The sequence below is a fragment of the Mustelus asterias genome, chromosome 12 (genome assembly GCF_964213995.1).
Source record: "Mustelus asterias chromosome 12, sMusAst1.hap1.1, whole genome shotgun sequence".
Classification (NCBI taxonomy): Eukaryota; Metazoa; Chordata; class Chondrichthyes; order Carcharhiniformes; family Triakidae; genus Mustelus; species Mustelus asterias.
In genome coordinates, this window is record NC_135812.1 from 2,304,785 (window position 1) to 2,329,187 (window position 24,403).

The following is a 24,403-nucleotide window of genomic DNA, read 5'->3' on the forward strand; positions in this document are numbered from 1 at the left end:
AAATCAGCCATCGAGCCAAAAAGGAAATATTCATAGGGGATTCTGAAAACTTTCATGAGGATGCAAGATTTAAGAATTGTCCTTCAGGAGCAGAGAGAGATGGATGTGCAGAGATATTCATGAATGGAATTCCAGAGTGTGAGGACTAAAATCACAGCGCTCTATATTGGGAGGGAACAGGAAAAGTATAAAAGGCTCAATTCAGATGAACAGATAGCATTAATATTCTGGAGGAGATAACAGAAATTGGGAGAGTTAAGTCCATAAAGGGATCCCACACACACAAACATGAACTTCAAATGAGAGACACTTTAGGAGTGGGAGCCAATTGAGATCAGGAAGGATAGGGTGTGACACAAGAACTGGACCTTCTGCAGGATAGGATATGAGGAGGGAGACTTGGGATAAGCTGAAGTTTTAGGCAATGAAAAATGGACGAGATGCCAGGAGAGCATTGGAATAATCAAGGTCACAAAGACATGGACAATGGCTAGTGGGGGATATGGAATTAATATTGGAACTTTCCAGTAAGCTCAGATTGAACATTCTAAGGGTAGACCAAAGGAGGGGAATTTTCTTTCAAACTGGACCCCATCAGAACTATGTTAATATTTCTGGTAGTAACCAGTAATTTATTACAATAATAATTGTGATCTATTTTGAACAATTGGAAAACAGAGATGCTGATGTCAGAGGACAAACTTAAGTACTCTGAAGTAACACACTTGCTATCTCACTTTCAGGCAGTGCTGACCTTCATTCTGCTATTAATACCTGCTTGAGTCTTTAATACTATCATTACCACTTCCTTTGCCTTTTAGTCTATGACCTCTCTGTCATCGAATCTCTCCTGCCCTCTAACCTATCTCTGACCTTCTCTTTTACTCCTCCCTCTTTTTCAACAGAATAAAACCCAGCACATTTGTACCTCTCTTCAAAGAAGAGTCATTAGGACTCGAAATGTTCACTCATTGTGTGGGATTTTACGATTTCACTCGGGCGAGGTTTGTAAAATCCCACTTGAGGCCAATTAATTCCGTTCTGCGAGCCTCAGGGGCAGGTGAGGCGGTAAAATTCCGGCCTGTTTCTCTCTCCAAAGATGCTGCCAGATCTGCTGAGTTTTTGAAGCACTTTTTGGGGGTTTTTTTCAGACTTCCTGCATTTGCAGTATTTTGCTTTTATTATAGCAAGAATTTTCTGGTCTGGTAACAGCATAAAGTGTGCATGAGAGAAGGCTGACACTTTAGCTTCTCAGCTATTATTTCACCTCCAGCCCCAGACACAAGCATCACTCTGCCTTCTCTCTACTTTCAGGATCTTATCACAACATATTATAAGAACATAACATAAGAACTAGGAGCAGGAGTGGGCATCTGGCCCCTCGAGCCTGCTCCGCCATTCAATAAGATCATGCCTGATCTTTTTGTGGACTCAGTTCCATTTACCCGCCCACTCACCATAACCCTTAATTCCTTTACTGTTCAAAAATTTATCTATCCTTGCCTTAAAAACATTCAACGAGGTAGCCTCAACTGCTTCACTGGGCAGGGAATTCCACAGATTCACAACCCTTTGTGTGAAGAAGTTCCTCTTGAATTCAATCCTAAATCTGCTCCTTCTTATTTTGAGGCCATGCCCCCTAGTTCTAGTTTCACCTGCCAGTGGAAACAACCTCCCTGCTTCTATCTTATCTATTCCCTTCATAATCTTATATGTTTCTATAAGATCTCCCCTCATTCTTCTGAATTCCAATGAGTATAGCCCCAGTCTACTCAGTCTCTCCTCATAAGCCAACGCTCTCAACTCCGGAATCAACCTGGTGAATCTCCTCTGCACCCCCTCCAGTGCCAGTACATCCTTTCTCAAGTAAGGATTATCATAGTCTGGCAATTTAAATTTCCTCCAAATAGTCAAGGACTTCATGTTAAAAAGGTTCAGGGGTGATTTAAAAAAGGTGTTCAAAATTATTTGTGGTTTTGATAACAGTTAGGAAGAAACTATTTTCCCTGGCAGCAGTGGCAGCAACTAGAGAACAGAAATTGAAGATAACTGCCCAAAGAACCAGAATTAGTATTATATTTGAAAAGGAAAATCTATGCTGGGCAATGGGGAAAGAGCAAGCGGGACCAATAGGATCACTCTTTCATAGAGCTAGCATAGGCACAATGGATAGAAAGGTCTACTTTATGTGCTCTATGGTTCTACCTCCACTTGACGTAACCAGGGAGCATGTGGCCAAGACTGGGAACAGGATTTGTGTGGAATTACCATGCAAAACTTGTGCTTTGCCATTCAGACTCATGTCTCACTGACTGAGCAGCCTTCCCTCCCCTGGCTGGCCATTGAGCCATTGTAGCCTGAAGTCTTTTGGCTGAATATCGAAACACATGTCAAAAACACAGTACACGACAGTATTTAGCAAATCACTGAGCACAGGAGGTAGGTAATGATCAAAACATTAACAGTTTGTGAACAACACAGCGCACAACCTCATTAAACAGTGTCTATTTTGTTTGCTTATTTCACTCTGAGAGAAATATGTCACATTTAAAGCAGTGTTATCTAGAGAGTAGAGGCACTGGCCCTTTTTTGTTCCAATCAGCCCCAGAAGAAAAGAACATTCCACAGGTACAGACATTAACACTTGCCTCTCGCAGCTTCCTTTAATTGTTCAATGCAACGTTCCACTAGCAGGCCAAATATGCCCAGTCCCAGTGCCGTGGCATGCTCCTGTGTCACTGATCGGCAGTTCTCCGAACCAGAATCTGATGCATCAGAGGAGAAAAAGAGCAAGCATTAGGTTTAAATTCAGACAGGTCCAAAAATCACTCACATTACTAAGAAAGCTCCCTTTCAAAGACTTGGAAAACTTTCACCTTCATCAGGGTATTTTGTTTTTAAGATATTTTTCTATGCTATTATCTGACCACAACTAGTGACACTGTTAACACAGATTTCCTCACCAACAGTTTAGGGCATCAGGCACTATTTTTATATATATCATATATATATATATATATATATACAAATAAAACAAAATCTTTCAAAAAACTAGAACTGGAATATTGCCAGGTCTGACAAAAGATTTCAGCTGAGATGTTAACCTGTTGTTTCTTGTTTACATGCTCTAGGGCCTTGTGTGTATTTCCAGCATTTTCTGTTTTTATTTGACAGGAGATTACGATTGCAGGTGTTTTAAAGCAGAGTGTGAACAGCATTTATAAATATCGTCTTAATGAACTCCTGGTCATGGAAACAGTGGGAATCTTAGTCTGGTTTCTGACAGCTTCAGGAGATCAGTCCATTAGGTCAGAACGATGGGAGCTTTTGAAGTTACCGTTAGAAATTAGTTCCAATCAGAATGTGACGATGAGTTTGCCTCCCCAGTTCCAGCCTTGCCCAGTGCTTCTCCCTTCTGCTCCAGGTTAGACAGCAGTTTCCATAAGCAGACTGAGTCTCATGAACCATAAGCTAATGCTTGCTTAATAACAAAGACTCTCACATGACATGTTATAGCTGACCATTTTCAAATGGACCAACTAAAATCTTAACCAAACGAGTTGAAAGTGTTGACATTTTCTACAGACATTCCCAGAAATGGATTCCCCAGGTGAATGAGGAATGTGGAAGATTTCTCCCTCATCGCCCAGAACGTCATAAAGCTCACTGCTCCAACATTCTCAGACACTACCAATGGCTCCCTCTCTCCCAACCTTTCCTTAAAAAATCCCTTTCTTCACTTTACTGCACTCCCCACTGACCACCCTATTTTTAATCTCCCCTGACTCTCTAAACTCCGAGAATGTTGCCATTCAGCTCCCCATGTTCCCTTCATTCACTACTCCCTCTTTGAGTTTCTCCAATCTGTTTCCTGCTCATGGTATGGAAGCTGCCCTTGTTGCCAATAGCATCGTTTCTGACTGTGAACACAATGCTTCTTAGCCTCTTTGACCCAAGTGACATTTGATTAAATCATAGCTCTATTTTCCTTCACCATATCTCTTCCTTCCTATCAACACGGCACTGCCTTAGCACAGTTCCACTCCTGTCTCTCCCAATGACATCAACACTAATGTCCTTTAGGGAAGGAAATCTGCCATCCTTATCTGGTCTGGTCTACATGTGACTCCAGATCCACAGCAATGTGGTTGACTCTTAAGTGCCCTCTGAAATGTCTAGCAGGACATCAGCACAAGGAGGAATAAGGGATGGGTAACAAATGTTAGCCTTGTCAGTAACACCCACATCCCATGAAAAAATTAAAATAATAACTTTCCGGGGAAGCGATCAGAATTTTAAACATGTCAATGAGAACAGTTCTTGTTCTTCTAAACTCCAGGGAGGTGATGGTCTAGTGGTATTATCGCCAGACTATTAATCCAGAAAACTCAGCTAATGTTCTGGGGACGCGGGTTCAAACCCCACTACGGCAGGTGGTGGAATCTGAATTCAATTTTTAAAAATCTGGAATTAAGAATCCACTGATGACCATGAAACAATTGTCGATTGTTGGAAAAACCCATCTGGAAGGAAATCTGCTGTCCTTACCTGATCTGGCCTACATGTGACTCCAGAGCCACAACTGTGGTTGACTCTCAATTGCCCTCCAAGGGCAACTAGGGATGGGCAATAAATGCTGGCCAGCCAGCGACGCTCATGCCCCACAAATGAATAATAATAAAGAATTCCGACCCAGTCAAACCAATCTCTCCTCGTATGACAATTCTAACATTCCAGGAATCAGTCTGGTGAAGCTTTATTGCGCTATCTTTCTCAGATGAGGAGACCAAGAGTGCACACAATACTCCACGTGAGTTCTTGCTAAGACCCTGTACAGCTGCAGTAAGAACTCTTATTTCCGTATTCAAGTCCTCTTGCAATGAAGGTCAACATACCATTTGCCTTCCTAACTGCTTGCTGCACCTGTACACTTGCTAACTGGCATACAAGGTCACCCAGGTCCCTTTGTACATCATCATTTCCCAATCCATCACCATTTAAATCACCATTTTGCTTTTCTTACTGAACTCGAAAACTTCACATTTATCCACATTATTCTGCATATGCCATGTGTTTGCCCACTCACTCAACCTGTCTAAATCACCTTGAAGCCACTTTACAAGTCACCAGGTCCGGATGGGATGTACCCCAGGTTACTGTGGGAGGCGAGGGAAGAGATTGCAGAGCCTCTGGCGATGATCTTTGCGTCGTCGATGGACACGGGAGAGGTGCCGGAGGATTGGAGGATTGCGAATGTGGTTCCTATTTTCAAGAAGGGGGAATAGGGATAGCCCAGGAAATTACCGACCGGTGAGTCTAACCTCAGTGGTTAGTAAGCTGATGGAGAAGATCCTGAGGGACAAGATTTATGAACCTTTAGAGAGGTTTAGTATGCGCAAGAATACTCAGCATGGCTTTGTCAAAGGCAGATCGTGCCTTACGAGCCTGGTGGAGTTCTTCGAAAATGTGACTAAACACATTGACAAAGGGAAAGCGGTAGGTGTGGTTTATATGGATTTTAGCAAGGCGTTCGATAAGGTCGCCCATGCAAGGCTTCTAGAAAAAGTGAGAGGGCACGGGATCCAAGGGGCTGTTGCCCTGTGGATCCAGAACTGGCTTGCCCAAAGGAGGCAGAGAGTGGGTCTTTTTCTAAATGGAGGTCGGTCACCAGTGGTGTGCCCCAGGGATCTGTTCTGGGACCCTTGCTGTTTGTCATTTTCATAAATGACCTGGATGAGGAAGTGGAGGGATGGGTTGGTAAGTTTGCCGACGACACGAAGGTTGGTGGGGTTGTGGATAGTCTGGAGAGATGTCAGAAGTTACAGAGGGACATAGATAGGATGCAAGACTGGGTGGAGAAGTGGCAGATGGACTTCAACCCAGATAAATGCGTAGTGGTCCATTTTGGCAGGTCAAATGGGATGAAGGAGTACAATATAAAGGGAAACACTCTTAGTACTGTAGAGGATCAGAAGGACCTTGGGATCCGGGTCCATAGGACTCTAAAATCGGCCCCGCAGGTGAAGGAGGTGGTTAAGAAGGCGTATGGTGTGCTGGCCTTTAACAATTGAGGGATTGAGTTTAGGAGTCCGGGGATAATGATGCAGCTATATAGGACCCTCGTCAGACCCCACTTGGAGTACTGTGCTCAGTTCTGGTCGCCTCATTACAGGAAGGATGTGGAAATGATTGAAAGGGTGCAGAGGAGATTTACAAGGATGTTGCCTGGATTGAGTGGCATGCCTTATGAGGATAGGCTGAGGGAGCTCGGTCTTTTATTGGAGAGACGTAGGATGAGAGGAGACCTAATAGAGGTGTATAAGATGTTGAGAGGCATAGATCGGGTGGACTCTCAGAGGCTTTTTCCCAGGGTGGAAATGGCTGCTATGAGGGGACACAGGTTTAAGGTGCTGGGGGGTAGGTACAGGGGAAATGTTAGGGGGAAGTTTTTCACACAGAGGGTGGTGGGCGAGTGGAATCGGCTGCCGTCAGTGGTGGTGGAGGCAAACTCAATAGGGACTTTTAAGAGACTCCTGGATGAGTACATGGGACTTAATAGGATGGAGGGTTATAGGTAGGCCTAGAAGGTAGGGATATGTTCGGCACAACTTGTGGGGCCGAAGGGCCTGTTTTGTGCTGTAGTTTTTCTATGTTTCTACATCCTCCTCACCACTCACATTCCTTCCGTTTCACGTTGTCAGCAAACTTGCATTTGGTTCCCTCTTCCAAATCATTGATGTATATTGTGAATAGCTAGGATCCAAGCACTGAGCCCTGTGGGACCCCTCTAGTCACCACCTGATACTCGGAAAAAGACCCAACTACTCCCACTCTTTGCTTCCTGTCTGCTAACCAATTTTGAATCCATGCAAATATACTCCCCTCAATTCAATATATCAGAGGGACGTATTTTACACAGAGAGTGGTGGAGACCTGGAATGCGCTGCCAAGTAGGGTGGTGGAGGCAGACACGCTGACATCATTTAAGATTTACCTGGATAGTCACATGAGCAGTCTGGGAATGGAGGGATACAAACGAATGGTCTAGTTGGACCAATGAGCGGCACAGGCTTGGAGGGCCGAAGGGCCTGTTTCCTGTGCTGTACTGTTCTTTGTTCTTTGTTCAATGTGCTTCAATTTTGAACACTAACCTCTTATGTGGGACTTACCATCAAAAGTTTTCTGAAAATCCAGATACATCACACCCACTGGTTTGCTCTTATCTTTTCTACCCTACCACTTACGTCCTCAAAAAACACCAGTAGGTTTGTCAAACATGATTTTCTTTTCATAAACTCCCACTAACTTTGTGCAACCCCATAGATACGTTGTAAGTGCCCTGACTCCAGAATTTCCCCGACTGAGCTTGACATCACTGCTATGGATCTGGGTGGGTTGGGTTGACAAATCACCAATGTCAAATTCATGGCAATACATTGAGGACAGAGAAGAGAATTAAACACTGAACACAAGGTGAACCATAGAACAGCACAGCAGAGGGATCACAGAGTAATGGATCCAGATTATTGAAGCCGTAAGCACAGTGTGTGTTAGCAGCAACCAAAGGACACATAAGAACATAAGAACTAGGGGCAGGAGTAGGCCATCTGGCCCCTCGAGCCTGCTCCGCCATTCAATAAGATCATGGCTGATCTTTTTGTGGACTCAGCTCCACTTACCCGCCCACTCGCCATCGCCCTTAATTCCTTTACTGTCCAAAAATTTATCTTTCCTTGCCTTAAAAACATTCAATGAGGTAGCATCAATTGCTTCACTGGGCAGGGCATTCCACAGATTCACAACCCTTTGTGTGAAGAGGTTCCTCCTCAACTCAGTCCTAAATCTGCTTCCCCTTGTTTTGAGGCTATGCCCCTAGTTCTAGTTTCATCTGCCAGTGGAAACAACTTCCCTGCTTCTATCTTAGTTACAGGGATAGAATATGACCAGAATATAAAAGCAAGCTGGTATAAGGGAAGGCTGCTATCCCACATTGCGACATTTAGGCTTTGGAAGGAATAGAGGAACACAAAACTGATACCAACAATGAGGCACCTGAGCCACGAGGACAGAATGAGGACGATGGAAATGTTTGCAGGGTAAAAAAAAAAGCATCTTAAGCAAGAACTTATTGTTTTCTGGATTCACAGAAGGCGGAAGAGCAGTTGTCCACCATTAAAGAGTGTTTCAGTACCTCCCAGTGTTAGCAGGAAGACCCTGTACTTCATCGTAACACTTTGAAGGGTTGCGAAGAAGGGTCATGAATCTAACTGGCCACCCACCTCCAAACCATCCAGCATCTAGCAAGTTAACATGAGAGTGCGCTAAAATGGATTGTTGAAGCGCAGGTATGAACATGATTCCACTAACCTACACCAGGACTGAGACAGGGAGGGGCTGTTTTTCCAGTTCCCATACCAAACTGACACACAGGTGGACCCCACAGGAACAAAACTGAACAGATCACTATTTCTTTCATCAATCATTACACAGGAGTGCCAGCTGCAACAGCACTGTACACCATAAGTATTACTGCGGGAACATTAAAACCTGCAGGGCAAGTACAGAACAGCTCATCACAGAGTGAACTCAAACTACATTTCCATGCATCATGGTAACAGAATCTTGCACTGAGTCGATGAGGCTCAGTTGTTGCGGATCAGCTGGTGGGAGAAGAACTGCACAAACACTCCACACTTATCACACTGGAAGCCAGCTGAAGCAGGTAAACGAGTTCCCCCTTGCGTGCAAGGCACTTTGGAGCCAGAACTCTCAATCCCACATCTCACATGAGCCAGTAGACATGTTGCCACCGCAGCATGAAGACCGCTGTGTCCGCCTGACGTTGGAGTTGATTGGAGTTTGGTGAGGGATCTTTAACATGCCTTTATAGAGTTTTAACTGTCCACCTCAGCTGTAGACTAGATGTTGCAACATTCCCATCCATAGTGAAACCATGAATTTTGCACTGCAATATTTGATAAAGAATGTGGTCCAGAGCATCAGGTTACCAATGAAACACTACAACCATTGACACTGCAGTGTCCTGACAGTACAACATTTAAGCATGAGACTGTCAGCCTGCCCTCACTGTTTATTAAACTCCACCACAGCACAGTGCTTTATGCGCAAGCAAAAAAAGCTAAATAACTCCAAAGCTTGCAACCTGAACTGCAACGCAATCTTACTTCCTCCAAAAAGGAAGGGAAGGTGGTAAAAGAGGTGGAGGAGTAGCATTGTTAATCAAGAAAAGTTTAACGGCTGCAGAAAGGCAGTTCGAAGGGGATCTGCCTACTGAGGTAATATGGGCTGAAGTTAGAAATAGGAAAGGAGCGGTCACGTTGTTAGAAGTTTTCTATAGGCCCCCAAATAGTAATAGAGATGTGGAGGAAGAAATTGCAAAGCAGATTATGGATAGGTGTGGGGGTAACAGGGTAGTTGTCATGGGTGACTTTAACTTTCCAAATATTGATTGGAACCTTTAGAGGTCGAATAGTTCGGATGAGGCAGTTTTTGTACAGTGTGTGTAGGAGGGTTTCCTGACACACTGTGTGGATAGGCCGACAAGAGGTGGGGCTACTTTGGATTTGGTACTGGGTAATGAACCGAGCCAAGTGTTAGATTTGTTTGTGGGAGAGCACTTTGGAGATAGTGACCACAATTCGGTGTCTTTCACTGTTGCAATGGAGAGGGATAGGGCCATACGGCAGGGCAAGGTTTATAATTGGGGGAGGGGTAATTATGATGCGATTAGGCGGGAATTAGGGAGCATAAGATGGGAACAGAAACTGTCAGGGAAAGGCACAAATGAAAAGTGGAGCTTGTTCAAGGAACAAATACTGCGTGTCCTTGATAGGTATGTCCCTGTCAGGCAGGGAGGGAATGGACGAGTGAGGGAACCATGGTTCACAAAAGAGGTTGAATGTCTTGTCAAGAGGAAAAAGAAAGCGTATGTAAGGATGAGAAAACAAGGTTCAATTGGGTCGCTTGAGGGTTACAAGGTAGCAAGGAATGAGCTAATAAAAAAGGGCTTAGGAGAGCTAGGAGGGGGCATGAGAAGTCCTTGGCGGGTCGGATCAAGGAAAACCCCAAGGCTTTTTACTCTTATGTGAGGAATAAAAGAATGACCAGGGTGAGGTTAGGGCCGGTCAAGGACAGTAGTGGGAACTTGTGCATGGAGTCAGAAGAGATAGGAGAGGCGATGAATGAATTTTCTTCAGTATTCACCAAGGAGAGGGGCCATGTTTTTGAGGATGAGTGTAATACAGGCTGATAGGTTGGAGGAGGTAGATGTTCTGAGGGAAGATTATTAGCAATTTTGAAAAATATGAGGGTCGATAAGTCCCCTGGGCCAGATGGGATATATCCTAGGATTCTTTGGGAGGCAAGGGATGAGATTGCAGAGCCTTTGGCTTTGATCTTTGGGTCCTCACTGTCCACGGGGATAGTGCCAGAGGACTGGAGAGTGGCGAAAGTTGTTCCTCTGTTCAAGAAAGGAAATAGGAATAACCCTGGTAATTATGGGCCAGTTAGTCTTACTTCGGTGATCGGTAAGTTAATGGAAAAGGTCCTGAGGGATAGAATTTATGACCATTTGGAAAGATGCAGCTTAATCTGGGATAGTCAACATGGATTCGTGAAGGGTAAGTCTTGCCTCACAAATTTGATTGAATTCTTTGAGGAGGTAACTAGGTGTGTAGATGAAGATAGAGCAGTTGATGTCGTATACATGGATTTTAGTAAGGCGTTTGATAAGGTTCCCCATGGTCGGCTCATGAAGAAAGTAAGGAGATGTGGGATAGAGGGAGATTTGGCTGATTGGATAAGTAACTGGCTATCTCATAGAAGACAGAGGGTGGTGGTGGATGGAAAATTTTCAGACTGGAGACCAGTTACCAGCGGTGTACCACAGGGATCAGTGCTGGGTCCTCTGCTATTTGTGATTTTTATCAATGACTTGGAGGAGGGGGCTGAAGGGTGGGTCAGTAAATTTGCTGATGACACCAAGATTGGTGGAGTAGTGGATGAGGTGGAGGGCTGTTGTAGGCTGCAAAGAGACAGTGATAGGATGCAGAGCTGGGCCGAAAAATGGCAGATGGAGTTTAACCCTGATAAGTGCGAGGTGATTGATTTTGGTAGGACAAATTTGAATGCGGATTACAGGGTCAACGGCAGGGTTCTGAGGATTGTGGAGGAAGAGAAAGATCTTGGGGTCCATATCCACAGATCTCTGAAGGTTGCCACTCAAGTGGATAGAGCCGTGAAGAAGGCCTATAGTGTGTTAGCTTTTATTAACAGGGGGTTGGAGTTTAAGAGCCGTGGGGTTATGCTGCAACTGTACAGGACCTTGGTGAGACCACATTTGGAATATTGTGTGCAGTTCTAGTCACCTCACTATAAGAAGGATGTGGAAGCATTGGAAAGAGTGCAAAGGAGATTTACCAGGATGCTGCCTGGTTTGGAGGGTAGGTCTTATGAGGAAAGGTTGAGGGAGCTCGGACTTTTCTCTTTAGAGCGGAGGAGGATGAGAGGCGACTTAATAGAGGTTTATAAGATGTTGAGGGGGATATATAGAGTGGACGTTCAGAGACTATTTCCTCAGGTGGATGTAGCTATTACTAGGGGGCATAACTATAAGGTTCATGGTGGGAGATACAGGAAGGATGTCCGAGGAAGGTTCTTTATTCAGAGTGATTGGGGTGTGGAATGGACTGCCTGCTTTGATAGTGGAGTCGGACACTTTAGGAACTTTCAAGCGGCTATTGGATAGGCACATGGAGCACACCAGAATGATAGGGAGTGGATAGCTTGATCTTGGTTTCGGACAAAGCTCGGCACAACATCGAGGGCCGAAGGGCCTGTTCTGTGCTGTACTGTTCTATGTTCTAAAAGGAACACTACCCCCGGAGACCAGAAAGGCGGTTCAGGCATTCTTGGCGGTGCTGACTTGTTGTAGATGTCAATATAGTATCATGCAAATTTCAAAGATGATGGCATGGGAAATGATTTGATTTGATTTATTATCACATGTACTGGGATACAGTGAAAAGTATTGTTTCTTGCGCGCTATACAGACAAAGCATACCGTACATAGAGAAGGAAGGGATTGGGTTTAGAGAAAGATCAACTTAATACAAGATAGGTCCATTCAAAGGTTTGATGGCAACAGGGGAAGAAACTGTTCTTGAGTCGGTTGGTATGTGCTCTCAACTTTTGTATCTTTTTCCCAACGGAAGAAGGTGGAAGAGAGAATGTCCGGGATGCATGGAGTCCTTAATTATGTGTATTGCTGTTCCTTCACTGTCACGGAGTCAAGATCCTGGAACTCCCTCCCTTACAGCACTGTGGGCGTACCTAAACCACATGGACTGCAGCGGTTCAAGAAGGCTGCCTATCGTCACCACCTCAAGGGCAATTAGGGATAGGCAATAGATGCTGGTCTAGCCAGCAGCACCCTCATGCTGTGAAAGAATAAAGAAACCTACCATTGTCAATAGGTGCCCTCTGTACTTTGCCCCTTCTCTGTAACAAGCATGACCCCACCCTTGCCTGACATCACTTTGAGGCATTTTCACTCCCTTAATGATTCCTTCCTTCCACCCTCTGTATGTGAACATTGGAATAGTGCTTGGTGTCCTGCTTGTGGTTAACTTTACCAGCCTACTTGAATTTCATTTGTACTTTTCACTACGTTCATTACTAAGTCATACAGAACATCAACCCTGGGATCTTCGTAGTTAAATGGTTCCGTTCCCTTTTTGATAGAGTATTTACTTACTGAACCATTGAGAGAGTTCCACAAATAAGCAGTGTTGTGTAATATTTATACTTTTCCCCAGTTCTAGGCAGTGACTAGAGATTGTCTGTTGTGAAAGATGAGTGTGTGTATAAAGTATTCTTGAAGCAGCATGGGGTGTCAGCATCCAGCAGGTTAAATATCAGCACAGCATGGTCAGATCGTTAGGCTGCAGTAGTATGGGAAAGGAGATGAGTTTGTGAGATTGCACTGAACTCTGTTTTTACAATGTATTCAGGATTTACAAGAGGCTGTTGAATTTTTGTGAATGACATTCTGTGCACTCTCCAGTTCCCACAGTGGAGCTGTAAATATGGTGGGCGGGTTGCAGATTTTGGCTCGCCCTGTGGGTGAGCGGGAGGGTGGCTGCTTATGGTTGCTTTCCCGAGGCAGCGGGAAGTGTAGACAGAGTCAATGGATGGGAGGCTGGTTTGGTGATGGACTGGGCTACATTCATAACCCTTCATAGTTTCTTGCAGTCTTGGTCAGAGCAGGAGCCATACCAAGCTGTGATACAACCAGAAAGAATGCTTTCTTTGGAGTATCTGTAAAGTTTGGTGAGAGTCATAGCTGACATGCCAAATTTCTTTAGCCTCCTGAGAAAGTAGAGGTATTGGTGGGCTTTCCTAACTATAGTGTCGGCATGGGGGGATCAGGACAGGTTGTTGGTGATCTGGAGAACTAGAAACATGAAGCTCTCGACCATTCCCACTTTGTTCCCGTTGATGTAGACAGGGGTATGTCCTGCTTCTTCCCTGCTGCTGTCAGACTTTTGAATGGACCTCGCATTAAGTTGATCTTTCTCTACACCCTAGCTATGACTGTAACACTACATTCTGTGCACTCTTCTTTCCTTCTCTATAAACGGTATGCTTTGTCTGTATAGCACGCAAGAACCAATACTTGTCACTGTATGTTAATACATGTCACAATAATAAATCAAATCAAATAGAAACTGTACATCACAAGGGATGTAAAAACAAGGGAGGAAAAAAAGGGAGTGGCAGCGACTGGATCTCCACCCATGCTTTTCAAACTGAGCAATATATTGTTGGGGAATGCTACAGTTTGCCAATACTTTGCTGCTCCTCAGTACACACAAATCAGGTAGAGCACGGAAAGGAAAGAGTAAATCTACCATTCCTCTGAATGAGACTTTCACTAAAGCTCAAAACATTGTAATATCTGCGGCATTTTCATTTTCCATACAACCTCATCTATTTGCTGCTTTGCCAATTTACTACCATACTAGGGCTGCTTACGTGCCACGAGCACACCTTCACTAGGATATGGATGGAGACTGCCTCAAAACGCATTCACACAGCGCCCTGAACGCATGTGGAGAATAGAGTTTTGTATTCCATCAGTTTGGGAAAGATTAGAATTTAGATCACAGAACTGTAAGGACATTAGGCTGATTCACTGCACTACCCACTCTCCTGGGAGAAATGTATTTCAAAAAATGTACATCTCTCTAAAATACAATGCCACAATTTTGTTTTATTCATTTACAGGATGTAGGTGGCACAGGCTTTGCCCAACCCTAACCGCCCTTGAGAAAGTGCTGGTGAGCTTCATTCTTGAACCGCTGGAGTCTACTTGATGTAGGTATACCCACAGTGCTGTTAGAAAGGGAGTTACGGGATTTTGACCCAACAACTTCATGCTGTTAAAGGGAGTAGTCAACTCAACAGGGGGAAGCAGAAAAACAGAGCCATTAATCCAAAGCTTATGGACAGAAATGTGAACATTGCCACAGATTAATTCGGAGCAACTCTGGTCTGGTCCTGACTGGTGGAACAACCTGAAAATTTAATTTTCAACTCTTCCTATTGTATTCAGAAATACTCACACTCAACTTTTAAAAATCAGCTCTCAAGTTGAGGGAAATGCAAACTAAAACCAACAATCAATATTGAAGGGAGGTTCAGAGGAGTCTGATGGAGCAATGGACAATAATGAGAAGGTGCACAGTGGAAAGAAGAGTTTCAGAAAGGAAGACCTCATATTAAAATGACAACCTTGCAGAGGCAGAGTTGGAGACATTTTGGGTATTGAAGAGTGAAAATGAACACTAGATACCCCTTTAAGAATGGCTGCAGTCGTACCTCATCTTGTATCAGCAGGAGGTTGATAAATACTGCCTCTAGTATACAGCGTTAACGATATCAAGATCATTGCCATGCCTGACATGTGATGCAAGAAAGACTGACTACTGCACCATACAGCACACAGCTGATCTAAAATGTTAGTGCCTGTGTTTGGGAATATTTTTCACCACATGACTTTTAGAACTAGCAAGACACTTTGCAGGCAACATGGATACTGTGATTGAGGTTCTCTTCATCCTCATGAAAAATAGAATGCATTTCTTTAACCTTTAACACACTATGTAAAACTATCTTTAAACTACATTATTTGTATGAGGTTAGCAGACAAGTGGTCAAATCAAAGGGATGAATAAAGTTATTGTACATTCTCAAAACCAGACATTGCCTCTTCAGGAGTGAGACGTACAGTTGGGAAAACATGAAACAAAAGTCAGCAGGCTGACTAGAGGGTCAGGAAACAAAGGCGGAGAGGGCCAACACATGGCAGGATGTTGTGCCTTTCTAATTAGCACTGTATCATTCACCAGTGTGTCTCCTCTCACTGTAAACTAATAACACTATTCAATTGTTCTTCAGCTGGCAGGTCTGACTTCCGCCAATAGGGCATTCTTCAGCAACTGGCCCAAGAATAAAAAAAATTGTACATTAGACATTCAGGCAACGGAGGCTGGCAAAATAACTTTGAAAAAAAACTACCACTCCCCAAATAGCAAGCAATGATTGTTAAGAGTGTAACAAGGAACACACGGAATCTGACAGTTAATCAAGAATTTGTGCTTTCTGTAATGTGCATCCAGCAGAAGCAGTCTGCTCCATTTCTAAACATAATGGGTGCAGGCTCAGTCCTGTTTAATGTTATGATATATTTCCACGTCCCATCTTTTCAGATAAATTTAAACAGGGTCAATGCACATGGATTTTAAAATGGAGCTATGACAACCGGGGTTCCCTTTGTGTGGAGAACCTGTGGTAAAGTACTGGGTAAGGGCAGACATGAACTAATTGTCTGTGATTGCTGCAGCCATTAAAAGAGGTGTCATAGCAGACAAATATTCCAATAAGATTTGCTACATGCCCCAACTAGTAAACTGCCCAGTTTCTGCTTCCCACCTTCCCAGATGGTAACTGGTGGAAGACAACCCCTAACTGTAATTCCAAACAGTGGTCAGTTCGATGTTTTTACAAACCAGGTGTACTTTTCTGCCATCAGCCTGCATTCATTCTACTTTTGTCTACCCTGTATCTGATATCATTCAGCACATTTTCATGGTCAAATATTAGGTGCACTCAATGTTCACTTCACATTAGAACAAAGAAAATTACTGCACAGGAACAGGCTCTTCAACCCTCCAAGCCTGCACCGACCATGCTGCCCAACTTAACTAAAACCCCCTACCCTTCCGGGGACCATATCCCTCTATTCCCATCCTATTCATGTATTTGTCAAGACGCCCCTTAAAAGTCACTACCGTATCCGCTTCCACTACCTCCCCCGGCAACGAGTTCCAGGCACCCACCACTGTCGGTGTAAAAAATCTGCCTCATATATCTCCTTTAAACCTTGCCCCTCGCACCTTAAACCTGTGCCCCCTAGTAATTGACTCTTCCACCCTGGGAAAAAGCTTCTTACGATCCACTCTGTCCATGCCCCTCATAATCTTGTAGTATACTCAAAGTATCGTAGAAAGGGGTTAAAAAAATAGCAAAGGTTACAGAAAAAAATAAAATCTCCAACAATGCAACAGGATGGGCAAGGAGTAGCTGGCAAATTTAGGATGATGCCAGAAAGTTCTTTTGTACATGCAGAGTGATCAGTATAGAAGGGGCTGCAGGTAGGATAGTGGTGCCAATCCTAGTGGAGACAGTGGATGCTGCTTTGGCACTGCAGGACAGGAGAATGGTCAGAACTTTATGGATGGATAAGCAAGGCTGGGTTAAGTAGCCTTCCTGCAATCACAGTGAACAAAGCAACAGTGAAGCTGGTATTAGAATCCCATAAAATAACCAGTCTGTTTAAAGATTGGAATGTGTTCAGAATTTTTGAGGAGTCTTACCCAGGTACAATGTTGCACAATGTGCCATCTAAGCCATTGGAGGATGTTGGGGTGAAAATTAATAAAAAGGGATCCAAAGAGCACAATACACTGCTTCTATGTAATAAAAACAGAAGATTTCAGTAAAATCAAACAACCTATTTAAACCACAACAGAGCTGGTTCTGGTTTATAGGATTCTGTCAGCAACACCTCTCATCACAGGTTCCTTCCTGTGAAGGAAAGCAGTGCCCTTCACTAACAGGATATAGAGTCTGTCAATTTACTAAACCAATCACAGATTTATTCGAGCATGGACGAGACACAGGAAAAACAACTAAATTGCATGGAGTTGCTAAGCAACCTTGGTGTTACAGCAACTTCGATCAGTGACAAGAGGAATGAGGTAAATTAGCAGTACCTCCAATCACAAGACGACTGCACACAATCTATGGAATAGCTGTGTACTAAGCATTGGCTACAGCTTTGCTGCAAGTCTAACAGGTAAAGACGCTGGCTGACAGATATGGTATTGGATCACGCAGGATAGGAAAGTTCCTAGTTCAACCCCGGAGATTTGCCAAGTCAGTAAGGATACCAAGGTACTCCTGAGCCACTGTGAATCACCAGCAATCAGAGTTCAGAACTTTGATTACTGCACCGTAACTGGAAAACATAAATCTGTGGACACAGGATAAGGGCAGATCCACGGCTATAGGAGTTATCATAAAGGAACTGCCTTGGTCGTGCCCTCTGTAGACAAACACTGTCTGTCCAGATTCATATGTGAAGAATGAGCACTAGAACTCTAACACCGAGCACTGAGGCAAAGAGAAAATGGGCAAAAATCACCATGCATGCTGACCTGCTGGACTCAGTAAAGAGGTCTGCATGCACATAGCTGGCAGGACCCTCTGGAACAGCCTCTCATGTCTTCACGTATGAGATCCAGTTTGAATTTCAGATTCACACCAATGCTAGCTCAATATGATTCTAAAGTGGATTGAGATTCTTTTCTCTGTGGAACCTCACTCCTCTACACTCTGGTGCCAGGTCAGGCTGGACTGGATTCAGACTGCTTTTTGAGATCTGGTCTTTTTGTTTAAACACACTGGATCAGAAAGAACTTTCACCCTCAGTGTAAAGAAACTCCAGTAACAATCTTAATGGCTGATTGAAGTCTGCAGAGAGATTTAAATAGGCTAAGTGAGTGGGCGAGGATCTGGTAGATGGAGTATAATATTGACAAATGTGAGGTTATCCACTTTGGAAGGAATAATAGTAAAATGGACTATTATTTAAATGGTGAAAAATTACAACATGCTACTGTGCAGAGGGACCTGGGGGTCCTTGTGCATGAATCGCAAAAACTCAGTTTGCAGGTGCAGCAGGTGATCAAGAAGGCAAATGGAATGTTGGCTTTTATCGCGAAGGGGATGGAGTATAAAAGCAGGGAGGTCTTGCTGCAATTGTACAAGGTACTGGTGAGGCCGCAACTAGAGTACTGTGTGCAATTTTGGTCCCCTTATTTGCAGAAGGATATATTGGCCTTGGAGGGAGTACAGAGAAGGTTCACCAGGTTGATACCGGAGATGAGGGGGTTAGCTTATGAGGAGAGATTGAGTAGATTGGGTCTGTACTCGGAGTTTAGACAGCTGAGGAGAGATCTTATAGAGACATACAAGATAATGAAGGGGCTAGCCAGGGTAGAGGCAGAGATATTCTTTCCACTTAGAAAGGAAACAAGAACTAGAGGACACAGCCTCAAAATAAGGGGGAGTCAGTTTAGGACAGAGTTGAGGAGGAACTTCTTCTTTCAGAGGGTAGTGAATCTCTGGAATTCTCTGCCCATTGAAGCAGTGGAGGCTACCTCGTTAAATATGTTTAAGTCACAGGTAGATAGATTTCTGATCAATAAGGGAATTAAGGGTTATGGGGAGCGGGCGGGTAAGTGGAACTAAACCACTATCACATCAGCCATGATCTTATTGAATGGCGGGGCAGGCTCGAGGGGCTAGATGGCCTCCTCCTGCTCCTATTTCTTATGTTCTTATGTTCTGATGGCAGAGGTGCAGGGAATTTCCATGGGAATTCTCCAACCATCTTAACATAGTAGGAAGTCTCACTACACCAGGTTAAAGTCCAACAGGTTTATTTGGAATCACGAGCTTTTGGAGCGCTGCTCCTTTATCATGTGAGTGGAGAGGTGGGTTCACAAACATGGCATATATAGACAGAGACACAATTGCAAGATAATGGTTGGAATGCAAGTCTTTACAGGTACAGACAGTGTGAGTGGAGAGGGATAATCACAGGTTAAAGCGGTGTGAACTGTCTCAAGCCAGGACAGTTAGTAAGATTTTGCAAGCCCAGGCCAAATGGTGGGGGTTACATTGTTACGCACAGTGTGACATGAACCCAAGATCCCAGTTCAGGCCGTCCTCATGCGTGTGTGTTGATAGCCAAGTTCCACACACGAGGACAGTCTCAACCGGGATCTTGTGTTCATGTCACACTACATGTAACCCCCACCACTTGGCCTGGGCATGCAAAATCTTACTAACTGTCCTGGCTTGAGACAGTTCACACCTCTTTAACCTGTGATTATCCCTCTCCACTCACACTGTCTGTACCTGTAAAGACTTGCATTCCAACCATTATCTTGCAATTGTGTCTCTGTCTATATATGCCATGTTTGTGAACCCACCTCTCCACTCACCTGATGAAGGAGCAGCGCTCCAAAAGCTCGTGATTCCAAATAAACCCTTTGGACTTTAACCTGGTGTTGTGAGACTTCTTACTGTGCCCACCCCAGTCCAACGCCGGCATCTCCACATCATAGAATCCATACAGTACAGAAGGAGGCCATTCGGCCCATTGAGTCTGTACCGACCACAATCCCACCCAGGCCCTATTTCTGTAGCCTCACACATTTACCGTGCTAATCCTCCTGACACTAAGGGTCAATTTAGCATGGCCAAACCTTGCATATCAAAAGAAAAAAATTATACACTCACTGGTTGCAAACCATTTTGCACAAAAATTAATTGTTCATTCAAATGGAAACCCTGAGGCTAAATAATAAAAATTAAACTATCAAAATGAGGCCATAACAGAAAGGGCCACAGAATTTGGGAGTCAGAATATTTACCTTGTTGAGAAATATTAACTGATAACTTGACTGCCCCAAATAGGAATACACAGCATGACATTGTATTTACAAAATAGAAAAGGCCAAGCAGCCTATCAGCTCCATGCCAGCTTTCATAGACTCAGAAATAATCCAGTTCTAGATTTGACACCAACTTGTTGCATCGGTGTTAACAAAGAACAAAACAGCACAGGAACAGACCTTTCGGCCCTCCAAGCCTGCGCCGCTCATGTGCCCAACTAGACCATTCTTTTGTATCCCTCTATTCCCAGTCTGTTCATGTGGCTATCTAGATAAGTCTTAAATGATCCCAGCGTGTCCGCCTCAATCACCTTGCTTGGCAGTGCATTCCAGGCCCCCACCACCCTCTGTGTAAAATACGTCCCCCTGACATCTGTGTTGAACCTTGCCCCCCTCACCTTGAACCCGTGACCCCTTGTGTTCATCACCTCCGACCTGGAAAAAAGCTTCCCACTGTTCACTCTATCTATGCCCTTCATAATTTTATACACCTCTATTAGGTCGTCCCTCATCCTCCGTCTTTCCAGGGAGAACAACCCCAGTTTACATATGGTATGCTTGCCTTTATAGGACGGGGTATAGAGTATAAAAGCTGGAGTCTGATGATGCAGCTGTATAGAACGCTGGTTAGGCCGCATTTGGAGTACTGCGTCCAGTTCTGGTCGCCGCACTACCAGAAGGACGTGGAGGCATTGGAGAGAGTGCAGAGAAGGTTTACCAGGATGTTGCCTGGTATGGAGGGTCTTAGCTATGAGGAGAGATTGGGTAGACTGGGGTTGTTCTCCTTGGAAAGACGGAGAATGAGGGGAGATCTAATAGAGGTATACAAGATTATGAAGGGTATAGATAGGGTGAACAGTGGGAAGCTTTTTCCCAGGTCGGAGGTGACGATCACGAGGGGTCACGGGCTCAAGCTGAGAGGGGCGAAGTATAACTCAGACATCAGAGGGACGTTTTTTACACAGAGGGTGGTGGGGGCCTGGAATGCGCTGCCAAGTAGGGTGGTGGAGGCAGGCACGCTGACATCGTTTAAGACTTACCTGGATAGTCACATGAGCAGCCTGGGAATGGAGGGATACAAACGATTGGTCTAGTTGGACCAAGGAGCGGCACAGGCTTGGAGGGCCGAAGGCCTGTTTCCTGTGCTGTACTGTTCTTTGTTCTTTGTTCTTTGAAGGGGGGGAGGTTTAACACAGATATCAGAAGGACATATTTCACACAGAGGGTGGTGGGGGCCTGGAATGTGTTGCCGGGCAAGGTGGTGGAGGCGGACACACTGGGAACGTTTAAGACTTATCTAGACAGCTATATGACCGGAGTGGGAATGGAGGGATACAAAAGAGTGGTCTAGTTTGGACCAGGGAGCGGCGCGGGCTAATTGTTCCTTGTTTCTCGTTTCAAGGCTTCATTCTATGATCATCTTGCTGGTGCCAGTACAGAGCGAGACTGCGGATAGTTGGGAACCTGTCTCGGGGGCAGGAAATTCATATGGTGTTCATGGAAGTGGAAATGACTAGGGTTGGGAAGCATTTTCCGATCAGGGCCATTGTGATCTCCTGGACTCGTTTCGATCGCCTCAGGGGGTCGGAGAGGAATTTCCCAGATTTTTTTTTTCCCCATATTGGCCCTGGGGTTTTTCACTCTGGGTTTTCGCCTCTCCCTGGGGATCACATGGTCTGGAATAGGGGGGTGGGGGTGAGTTAATAGGTTGTAATGAACAAAGCATCGTAGCTGTGAGGGACAGCTCGGTGGATAGGATATTGGTATGTAGATAGGCTGGAAAATTGGGCGGGGATCCTGGATTCAGGATTCAATCCTGGACCGGGGAGCGGCGCGGGCTTGGAGGGCCGAAGGGCCTGTTCCTGTGCTGTATTGTTCTTTGTTCTTTACCCAATCTCTCCTCATAGCTAAAACCCTCCATACCAGGCAACATCCTGGTAAACCTTCTCTGTACTCTCGCCAAAGCCTCCACGTCCTTCTGGTAGTGTGGCGACCAGAACTGGACGCAGTATTCCAAATGTGGCCGAACCATCGTTCTATACAGCTGCAACATCATATGCCAACTTTAATATTCTATGCCCCATCCAATAAAGGCAAGCATGCCATATGCCTTCTTCACCACCCTCTCCTGCCACCTTTAAGGATCTGTGGACTTGTACACCCAGGTCCCTCTGTGTGTCTGTACTCCTGATGGTTCTGCCATTTATTGTATAGCTCCCCCTTACATTAGATCTACCGAAATGCATCACTTCGCATTTATCTGAATTAAATTCCATCTGCCATTTCTCCGCCCAATGTTCCAGCCTATCTATATCCTGCTGTATTCTCTGACAATGTTCATCACTCTCCGCAACTCCAGCAATCTTCGTGTCGTCCGCAAACTTACTGATCATACCAGCTACATCTTCCTCCAAATCATTTATATATATCACAAACAGCAGAGGTCCCAGTAACGCTGGAAACTCGTCAAGACAGCTCTCTGGACAGTTCATTCCGACAAAAATCAGGCTGGTGGTAACCCAAGAAGCAGTGAAAAACCTTTCACAATCACACTGCCTGTGTCTTTCTGATTTTTTTTGATCAGTGCTGGCAAGATCAGTATTTGCTACCCATCTAACAGCAATAGTGAATGCTAGAAATCTGAAATAAAAGAGAAAATGCTGGAAATGCACTGAATAAAGAGCATCAGCCTGAAAGGTTAACTGTTTCTCTCTCTACAGAAGCTGGCTGACTGTAATTAATTTCCCAATTATCCTTCAGAAGATGGCGGTGAACCTTCTTCTTGAACCGTTAGTGTACTTAAACCACACGAGGAACACAGTGTTGTTAGGGAGGGAGTTCCAGAATTTTGGCCCAGTGACAGTGAAGGAATAGCAATATATTTCCAAGTCAGGTTGGTGAGTGACTTGGAAGGAAATGTACTCGTTGTGTTCCTTTTTCGAGGTAGCAGAGATCACGGGTTTTGAAGGTGCTGTCAAAGAAGCCTTTACGATTTGCTACAATGCAATGGTGATGCAGTGATGGCGCGGGGAGTGAATGTTTAAGGTGATGGATAGGGGTGCCAGTCAAGTGGGTTGTTTTGTCGAACTGTTACCAGAAGTGGAACTAAGATAGGGATTTCACTGAGCAGTTGAATGGATTATCAGAAAGAAGAGGCATGTTGCAGTGTCCCCCATTTGACAGCGCACACACTATAGGATTAAAACATGTCCCAGTGAGTAACTGTCCTATCAAAATGACAGCTTTTACTTCAGTGAGCAAAGTTCAACAGCAACAGTTAGAATGGAAAAGTAGACACAACAGCAAAATACTGCCGATGCTGGAATCTGAAACAAAAACAAAAAATGCTGGAAAATCTCAGCAGGTCTGACAGCATCTGTGAGAAGAGAATAGAGCCGATGTTTCGAGTCTGGATGACCCTTCGTCAGGGCTTTATTCTCTCCCCACAGTTGTAGACACTACAGATTGTGACTGTCTTTGCTTCATGTGTGGACCCAGGTCAGCAAGTCAGTGAAGGTATGCAAACTGAGAACATTTCAAAAATGCTTGCATTCTCTCATGATCCCCATATTATTGGACGCATTACAAATGGAACTGTCTGATGAGTCAGTCTGCAAAACCCACTGTTGTGGCAGTGTGCATGTCTGTGCTTCTTCTACAGGAAATATGGGATGATTATACTACCGATTCCCCACAACTGAAAAATACTTACATTTTCTCACTCTGCGCTTACACTCCAGACTGCAACATTTAAAACAAAAAAGGCAGTCAGGCAACAAAGCACATGAGAGAAAGAGAGAAATTAACAGGAAACACAACATTGCTTTTTAATGAAGTTATTCACTTGTCTATATCCCCCTACAGAGTGGGTCAGGATCAATGCAGAAAGCAGAGAGATCAAATGAGCGAGGAATGGAAAGCAGCAAGAGAGTTTGGGAGAATGTAAACAAAATCCAAACGGAGGCCTCAACTCTTTCTACTTTCTAGCACCAGTTTTCAAAGATCATTGCTATACCAGTCTCCTGATGCCACTCTCCCCAGTACATCTCTACCTAACACTGTAACTGCATCAGGCATAGGGGAGAAGCTAAGTTGGCAATCGGTCACCATGGGAACGTGTGTCTACATTTCCATTGGAACATCAGAAACTTTTCATTTCCAACTGCAGCAACTGAGAAGAATATTACACGCACGCAGGCAACTGTCCTTTTTAAACATAGGAGCATTTTAAACTTTGATATAGAAAAACAGAAAATACAGGAAACACTCAGCAGATAAAAAGTTAAAGTTTATTT

At 44.4% G+C, this 24,403-nt stretch overlaps 1 protein-coding gene across 1 annotated transcript in view; it reads right to left on the reverse strand.

Annotated features, from left to right (window-relative positions):
* Positions 1 to 24,403, reverse strand: part of LOC144501164 (telomerase-binding protein EST1A-like) — a 290,259-nt gene that overhangs the window by 239,192 nt on the left and 26,664 nt on the right. The window contains exon 2 of the mRNA XM_078224572.1: positions 2,649 to 2,765. Coding sequence (XP_078080698.1) covers positions 2,649 to 2,765 — 117 coding nt within the window. The remainder of the gene's footprint in view (positions 1 to 2,648; positions 2,766 to 24,403) is intronic.